This window comes from Schistocerca serialis, chromosome 5 (genome assembly GCF_023864345.2).
Source record: "Schistocerca serialis cubense isolate TAMUIC-IGC-003099 chromosome 5, iqSchSeri2.2, whole genome shotgun sequence".
Taxonomy (NCBI): domain Eukaryota; kingdom Metazoa; phylum Arthropoda; class Insecta; order Orthoptera; family Acrididae; genus Schistocerca; species Schistocerca serialis.
Window position 1 is genome coordinate 579,891,832 of NC_064642.1, and position 9,636 is coordinate 579,901,467.

A 9,636-nucleotide genomic window follows, 5' to 3' on the forward strand; every position below is an offset into this window, starting at 1 on the left:
GGGGTCGCTATGAATAAGTGAGGAGTATGTATTTGATATGTGCACCGTTTAGAAAATACAGTATTGTTTTATTAACAGAAAGGTCGTGTGAGTTGTTATTTCAAATAGTACGATAATTACAAAAACTGAACCCCACCTGTGTACTTTGGAAAATTACGAAGATTCGATAAGCTTAATGGGAACACGGTCAAGACTTTAAAGGTGAGCACGGCGACCAAACGTAGCATTATAAAGAATGGTAAGCACAAATCTACAGTGGAGAAAGAAACTACTTCGCCCTGCAACATAATATGAACTAATACGAACTTATTTCCAGCTCAGCTTATTGTACTTGTCATTCATGCCGAAAAATTAATCTCATTAATTCAATACATTTTAAAAAGCCACGCATTTCAACATTTTATTATCATCTATTCCATTATTTTACTATATATTATAGTGCCTCCTGGACGAACAGTTAACAAATATTATTACAAAGAAATTTTAGAAAGACTTCGTAAAATAGTTCTTCATATCCGTGCCAATATTACTGATAATTGGATTGTGCATCACGACAATGCGCCATCCCATACTGCTCTGTCAGTACAACAAATTTTTAATCTCAAAACAAATTTCAGTACCACCACAGCACCTTATTCACCAGATATCGCTCCATGCGACTTTTTTCTATTTCCAAGAATCAAAACGGTGGTCAAGGGACACCATTTTCAAACAGCACGAGATGTCCAAAAAGCTGTGACGAGGGTCTCGGAGGATATTACAGAAGATGAGTTTCAGAAATGTTACCATCAATGGCAGAAGCGCTGGAAAAAGTGTGTGCAATCAAAAGGGAACTACTTTGAAGGAGACAACACTAAACTTGACTAAAACGGTAAGCAACATTTTTTTTTCACATCAATCTCATTACTTTACTGTCGTACCTCGTATATTGTAGGAGATTATCAGATTACTCGGTACATGAAATTCTGTGTGAGTGTTTCTCTAGAGAAAAGTCTGTAAATCAGTCACTCGCTTGCTATTAGGTTTAGAATTCACATTTGAGGACCAACGGTGATGTCGACAGCCTAGGATGGATGCCCTGAGGTGGGTATTTCGTACCTGATCGATGTGAGCGACAGCGTCGAGGAAAGGAGAAGTGGTCGGCGCCTGGGAGGTAGGCAACGCCTCGGCGCTCAGCGCGAACACGGAGGAGGCGATGCAGTCGACGCAGTAGGCCAGCAGGTGGCGCCGCGTCAGGCAGGGCGCGCAGGCGGCCACGTCCCGCAGGCGGCGCGCGTGCGCCTTGACGTGAGCAGCAGCCGCGCGCAGGGCCGCCGGCGTGAACGACGGCGTGAGGCTGCTGCGGGCGCGCCGCCACTCGGAACCTGTCACAGGCAGAGTAGTCGCACGAGTCAGTCACCAGATGGGCGTTACACTTTCCTCAGTCACATTTCATTTTTGAACAGCGCCCATGCAGCTGTACCACACCGTAAAAAGTTTGATCATCCCATTCAAAGAGCACACTGGATGGTAAAGACAGCTGTAGATGGAGTACAGGTGGTTATAATTAAACTTATGCTACTTGAGGGGAGGATCCCATAAAAAACGAGTGGTTGCAGGACTATGAAACATTCTGGAAACTTTGTAAGGAAGGAGAAATATCGAATGAACCTTCGAAAAAAAAATTTCTACATAACAGTATAACTTTCGTTAGTTGCATGCAGTGGTTAGGTGTCAAGTTACAGACGTTGAAATTACAATGAAATGAACACCCTTAGCTGCTTACAGGCGTTGACATACGTCAAAGGGGACAGATGAAAATGTGTGCCCCGACCAGGACTCGAACCCAGGATCTCCTGCTTACATGGCAGACGCTCTATCCATCTGAGTCCATCCATCGGACATGTACGAAAGAACAGATACTATCTTCGTATATATATATATTGTGGTGTCACCGCCAGACACCACACTTGCTAGGTGGTAGCCTTTAAATCGGCCGCGGTCCATTAGTATACGTCGGACACGCGTGTCGCCACTGTCAGTGATTGCAGACCGAGCGCCACCACACGGCAGGTCTAGAGAGACTTCCTAGCACTCGCCCCAGTTGTACAGCCGATGTTGCTAGGAATGGTTCACTGACAAATACGCTCTCATTTGCCGAGACGATAGTTAGCTTAGCCTTCAGCTACGTCGTTTGCTACGACCTAGCAAGGCGCCATTACCAGTTAATATTGAGATTGTAAAACATGTACCGTCAAGAGCGATGTACACCAATTATGGATTAAAGTTAAGTATTCCAGCAGCAACGTACCTTATTGGCTATATTAATTACATTGTCCTGTTCCAGACCTCACGCCAGTTTGCGTGAGCTTAAACGCGTGCATTTCGGCTTCCTCCAAACTCCGTGAATTGGCTCCTGCCGATTCACACCATATATAGTTAAGGTTCACCGGCCACTTGACCATCTTCTTCTTCTGTGCGAATGCACAAACAGTGCCCGAACTCTTACGGGAATCGGCAACGCGCCGCGAGTAATGAGTATAATGGGCGGGGGCACTACGAATGTAGTGCGGGACAATACGTTGAGAATGTGGGTTTCGCAGGAGGCGTGCCAGAGATAACTCCCTGCAGTCGCGCTATCCTTTGTGTCCTCGGTGACTCAGATGGATAGAGCGTCTGCCATGTAAGCAGGAGATCCCGGGTTCGAGTCCCGGTCGGGGCACACATTTTCATCTGTCCCCGTTGACGAATGTCAACGCCTGTAAGCAGCTAAGGGTGTTTATTTCATTGTAATTTCATTCTAACGAGCTGCATGGTCACCGATGGTATCTGGTCTTTCGGACATGTCCGAAAGAACAGATAACATCTTCGTATATATATACAAACGTTGCTCAATGTGAGGACCATCTGCATCCACGATAGCCTGGGATGGCGCTATGTACGCTATATATGGTGTTATAAAGTAGTCACATACTGAAAGAATAATAGTGATAGCGTGTGTACAGTATGTTCTACGAGGGTTGGAACTTAAATAGTGGCAACTATTTATTCACAACCGATACAAAAGAGTTACATGTTAGTACCTGTTACTGTCCTTCAAAGTAGCCACCAGCGTTGTGCAGAACCCAGATATGGAAGGCGTAGTACATCGTTAGCAGAGCCTGTTCTGTTGATGGTGTGAATGGAGCGATCTACTGCCAGTCGAATCTCTGGAACAGTTCTGAAACGAATGCCACGAAGTGGCTCCTTCATCTTTGGAATCGAATCAAAGTCTCAAGGACTTAAGTTCGGCGAGTATGGAGGATGGAACAGTACTTCCCAGTCCCATTGAGCGAACAGAGCAGCCACAGCTTTCGCTGCATGCGCCCGCGCATTGTCGTGCAAAATGATGGGTGGGTTGCGCAGAAAGGGTCGCCGCTTCTTTTGCAAAGCTGGTCGCAGGTAATGCTCCAGAAAACGAACAGTAATACTGTGCATTGACGGTCTGCCGTGGAGGAACGTAATGCGTTAGGATAACACCATCATAGTCGTACACGAGAATCACCATAACTTTAGACCGCTCCATTCGCACCATCAACAGAACAGGCTCTGCTAACGGTATATTACGCCTTACACATCGCTGGCAACGGGTTCTACACAACGCTGGTGACTGCTTTGAACACAGTAACAGGTGCAAACATTTAACTCTTTTGTATCGGTTGTGAATATATAGTTGCCACTATTTAAGTTCCATCCCTCGTATAATACTATATGACGCTATGTAAAAAAAGTTGTTCATTATCTTTTACAGTTAACGTTTTTCAGTACTCACCGTCCTGGCCAAATAGTCCCAAGAGGTAATCGTGCATTTGGGTTCGCTTGGAGAAGGCAGGAAAGTCCGTCGACAACACTTGGGCGACGAGATCCTTGTCCCGCACAAGAAGGAACTTCTCTCTGCCCAGATTCACCCACGAACACGGGTCGTGCGGTGCAGCTTCGTAATGCACGTGCAGAATTTCGTGTAGAGGCTTGGGACGCACCAGTTTCGTAATGAAGTCGTCAGCATACCTGCACACAAAAAATAGCTTGCAGTGCTACTTACGAAACCAAGGCTGCATAATATCTTCAAGACGTCACTGAAGTTTGCACAAGCAGCATTTCTTATCAGAGTTATAATTTGACAAGGAGCAGGTGAAATGATTGGTCGAGTTTTCCTGGAACTCAGCACTCATGTCACTCCACTAGAACAAAGCAGGATGGCTGCAGTGCAATCGGAAATACGGTCCTCTAGTTACCTCATACTACGTTCTAATGCTCAGTCATCTTCCTCAATAAAATTTTAGTTACAACTGGTGAAAAACAGCGTGTGGGTACATTACACATGAATCTGTTTAAGCATTAAGGGACAGTGTCTCAGATTTGTCTATGGGATAGCTGTTCCTTACTATTTAGATGCGCAAGTATATTTTACAGCTATTATTGCAAACGTGTTGTAAGATTGGCTCAAAACATTGTAATGTAGCAAACTATAGCCTCTTTCACTCATAGGAGGCTAGGGTGAAGATTTTCTATTGATGAAAAATCGGAGTAATAGAAATTAATAATATTAGCGTCGGACAAACACATTTCCACTATGAAATCTTCACGGGTTATTAGCCGAATTGCGTTGTCTTATAGTCGCAACGTTTCAGTGGATTGCGTATCCATCATCTTCAGGCGAAGAAGACGCCACTCGGCTGATAACCTGTGAAGATTCATAGCTGAAATACGCCGAGAAAGCCTGCAATCACATTTCCACTAGCTTTCTCTTTCTTAAGACTACTCTCTTAATGAGAATAATCTAATCTTCTTACTAGAAAATTTTAATTGCCCAGATCCCAATAAAAATGTGTATAGGCAGCCAGGTTCGGCAAACTGAACCGCTATCTTCAGATCATCTATATACGTAGACCATTGTGTCACTCTATGTAGTGTACTGTCGTTTAGTCATGGACATATTTGCGAACAACTTGTTGAAGAAAACGCTGCAGTGTAACATAATACAACTAAATCAGCTGTTAACACCGACACAGCTGCCAATAGCCTATGAGCCAGATGTTTTTGATCAAAGTCTTTTGTGCGGATTTGGCACAATCATGGTCTTATTGTATGACGTATAAAGTTACACGGAATTGTTATCTTCTCTAGTAAGAAGATTACATTATTATAATTCAGAGATAGCTCTTCTGCTGACAATGTCAGGAAACTATATTATGTTAATACTTTTATTAGAAGTCCCAGTACATAAAGCGAATGCTCCCATCTCTGCTTGATGCTATTACAGCAGAACATTCGTTGATTGTGTTTTTCATTCACAATTGCAATCTCTAATTAATTAAAGTTTCCTGATTATCAACTGTGTGAGGTCATCGAAAAGATGCCACGTTTCGGTGACTGTCACTGTCATCATTTTCCGGCGAGGACATGTTGACGAGCTCACCTCAGGACATAACAACGCTACACACACTTTATAAGCAGCATTATCTATATTTGTTAATGATATTTTACGTAAACATTTTTATGTGAGTGTGTACAGTACATTATGTGCAGTACTACGTGAGTTAATTGCGTATGTAATGCTTGTTTCTGTACTGTAAAATAAGTATTGTGAATTTCCTGTTGGCTTTTTCTAAGGATCTTCGAACGACGTTTTTTTAACTTTTTTTCTGACGGCACCAGCAAAGGCGGATAAACCTCTCAAAATGCCAGCTATTAGTGCTGGCGAAATGTTAGAAAAATCATTAAGCAATCGTCGGCCGAATCCCTGGACAAAAACCAACATAAAATACGTCAACAAATCGAACGACAGACTCAACAATTTTGTATTGTGAATACTTTTTAATGAAACTTCAGTGACCATAAAATTATATCTTAGCTGTGTAAATCTCTGTAAACGATGGTCTGTCCCTATAGGAAAATACCCGTTGTACTTTGAACGTAGTCTTCAACTAAGAGATAAGGGAAATACTATCGTTTTCGGCGTGTGGAGCCTAGGCGCAAGGTGTCAAGAGCATAGTCATTCTCAGTTTAACCGTCATCAGTGTCAGTCAGCTCTAAACAATTGCAGTGTTGCAAAATAATAAAACCCCGTTATAACCACACCAGAACTACGAACACTGAACTGTCTCGGACCGAAGAACGTGGAGGCAAATAAACCATACTGAAGCTGTTCCTGCAGCTGTGATAATGAAAGGCCTTATACAACTGAAAAACCACAGAATAGTCGAATTGAGTTGGTACATAGTTTGCTTTGGACAATTTAAAGACGTCCATTATTTTTCTTCGGTCAGGTACCACCGTGATATGAAACTTTCGAAACGACAACAAAATTCCATCCACAACTGTAAATTTTATTTGTGGTTTGCTGTTCGTCGGCTCTTACGCAATTATCAAGCAGTAAATGTTATGCGTGCCACCTGTCGCAAGATTTACAGCTGCTACGATCTGTTGTCTGGGAGCTCTGAACCATTTTTTAAGTGTAATAAGAGAAGATTATTCATCATCGTTTTAGGTTTGTAAATAGAGATCGGGTTACTTTTTTTCACTTCTCATTTGTGAAAAAGACAATACCTCTACTTTTTACTAAGTACTTCTCTTTCTTCGATGTTGGTAAGTGCTCTGTCTATCGAATACTTTATTTGTCATAGTATCGCTTTAACTAACGTAATTTTAACTTGGCGTCTAAAGTAAAACTTGAGGTTTGCTAGTTCGTGTATAGTTACAACTACGAGAGCAACAAACTGCAGTAATATGCTATTAAATGCCTTAGTTGTAGGAGTGCTGTTAGCTGTTGCTACTTCAGGAACGATCTGTATAGATATCATGAAATGATCCAGTCATTCTAGTAGTGCATTGGAGCATAGCTAAGGTTTCCTAATAAGGAGAAATTTCTGGTACCAGTATACGGATAGGGAGCTACTGCGTGTTTGACCATCTTGGGTTTCACTAAAGTAGAAAAGCTGTACGGAAGAAAATAGTGATAACCAAATGACTAAGACAGAAAACAAACAACTGTCCTGCTGGAACTTACGACAGATTTAAATTGCAACAGATTCACAGGGGAATTTCCCAAGGTTAACTGTACTAATCCCTGCCTCAGTTATAGGTATAGTCACTGCAGTTCGGGTAAGAAAAGTATTTAGTTGAAGTATTAAATGGATAAGCAATGTGTTAAATGACTCAGAAACAGACCCCTAATTGCGTATTAGCTTCTTCAGAATTACTATAACCTTGAAAGTGTCGAGTATAGTTTTTCATGCCACGGCCACTTAATTTAAAGCTTTAAAGAAAACATTGTTCTGTAATTGCCTTTTAGAAGTAACTACAATGAGCTCGGCTGTATCCCGTTAGAAGATGATGTGTGTTTACTCAGTTGCTGTCCACTGATACTGTAACATTCAGACTGCTTGTTCTGTAGAACGGTACGGTACTTTGAATTATGTAATTGACTTTAGGTAGTAGCTATGTCGTAATTTTTACTATTACGCTACATCAGGTTATAAATTCTGATTTAAGAGAAAAAACACGTTCGGACAATGGAATTTGAAGCTTACGAGACTGTAGAACTTATTTCGCTTCGCTTAAACTCTAGGACACTCCTTGATTGTAAGAAATGTCTTGGGCCGTTACTCTGATGCAGATTAAGAATTTATTTATCCGAGGTTCCTAGATATCATTTTCACCCATTCCAGGCACGGTAGACACGGTAGAGCCATAATATGACCACCTGAAATACTACGTAATACAAACCAAGGTACTGTGCAGAAAAAGGCATATATTCCTACTTCACAGTCTGTAAAATCTCATCAAATATCAAAATGTTAACAATGTTAGGAACTGGAGTATCCTTTACTTCTCTATTTCAATTAAATTCTTGAATTTACGTATATCTGGCACTTAACGAAGCCTTAGTGAACGAATAAAATTTTTGTAGCATATCCTTCCGTTCGAACTGGCCGATTTTTATCTTCCATTCAAGTTATCCGGTAACAGACACTATAAAACCCGGGCACAGCAATTGTTTCTTCAATTTAAGTGTCTTTGATACAGAGCCAATGATCATAACCCAACTGCAATGAAGAAAGAAATAATTTATGTTTACATTGACATGATGTCCGTGAAAAGCCGTGGTTTACTATTACGAAAATATATCCCATTAAAGCTTTGTTTCTTTTACGGAATGAAATATTTCTCATTGCTACGAAGTTATCAAATAATTAATTTGCGATATTTCTTACTTATGATGCCTTCACTGCATTCATTAATCCCAGATTGTGTTACACGCGGGTAAATTCATATGTCAAATAAATTACTCGTATTTCTAAATTTTCTTAGGAATCGGTGTTAATTTAAACTCACTCTTGAATGGAGGTAACACTGTACATAAACTGAACACGCGAATATTGTTATCTAACGAAATTATTAAAGTCGGATCGATTATGTGTTGTAGGTTGTAGCGTCCTTATGTTCTTATGGAAACACCTAAATTTTACATACAATGTTAGTAGAAGCAGAGCGACATGACTGAACGTCGAGGCTAGGAGGTAGATTCCTATAGGATTAAAGAAATGTTGTGTATTTATGTATCCTCTGTAACTGCCGGTGAACGCAATATGCCGGAGAACGAGGGCAATTACTGTAATTTTTTGTGAAATGTACCACTGGCCGGAAACTAAGTACGAAAAAAAAATTGTCCGAGAACAAGAGGTGCAAAATCGAGTATAGGGAGATCACAAGTTTTTCAGAGAGTCAACACTGTAACTTGTCTTCGAAAGAGAGAAGGAGTGCAGTTTTTTCTCAATGGTCAATCAATTATTCTAAAATTAAAATGTATATGTCATAGCAGGCAGGTCTTCATACTACTAGCTCTACATTTATCTACAGTAAGACTGAACGGCTTTCCTGTATTGATGTATTCCACATTCACACGTAATAAATAAATCACTATAAGAGTTACTGGTCTCGTAGGACGTACCTTCTGAGTGATGTAACCGCAATGATGGCCAGAAATGTCGCAGCCACCGCCAGCCACCACCAGCGGCTGTGGTCGCCGGCGAAGACGTCTGCGGAAGTGAGCGAGAGGAGTAAGTGGCTCAGAATGGCCATGGCGAATGGTGGCAGCCGGCGGTTGTCCCCACTCTCATATACCATCTGGGCGGCGCCACGGGCCTCGCTACGTCACTCTTGCTTCTCACTCTATCTGCTTCTCTTTGTCTCGCTTCCCCACCGACGATGACTCGGTACTTGGTGCTGCAAAGCGCTGACTACTGGCTATCGGCTCTGCACAGGCGGGTGTAGGTAGCGGACTTAGCAATCTCATTGCAGCTGCGGACAGCATAGTGGGGGGCTTCGTCTTCATTCCTGTGTCCCTACATCTATTTCCCGCAATGCGTAGATGGTTACTAAGATCCTTTTAAGGACGAGTATTTGATCACGTTATTTTCTCCTCAAACAACCGTAACATGTGTGACGGAACCTTATTATGTAAACCTATATGTTTATTTCCTGCTTTCTACTACATTCGTGGATTTTGAGCAGGAAGAATGCCTGTCAGTATTCCTTTGTATGAGCCAGGATTCTGTGTTTTTACCACAGTAATCACTAACTGATATATATGTGGGAGGTAGTAAAATGTGGCTT

At 41.7% G+C, this 9,636-nt stretch overlaps 1 protein-coding gene across 1 annotated transcript in view; it reads right to left on the bottom strand.

Annotated features, from left to right (window-relative positions):
* The window catches only part of LOC126482117 (probable cytochrome P450 6a13), a 30,147-nt gene extending 21,000 nt beyond the window's left edge, over nucleotides 1–9,147 (bottom strand). The window contains exons 1-3 of the mRNA XM_050106093.1: nucleotides 8,972–9,147; nucleotides 3,791–4,026; nucleotides 1,099–1,364 (exon numbers count right to left, since the gene is read on the bottom strand). Coding sequence (XP_049962050.1) covers nucleotides 1,099–1,364; nucleotides 3,791–4,026; nucleotides 8,972–9,147 — 678 coding nt within the window. The remainder of the gene's footprint in view (nucleotides 1–1,098; nucleotides 1,365–3,790; nucleotides 4,027–8,971) is intronic.
* Nucleotides 9,148–9,636: the final 489 nt, after the last annotated feature.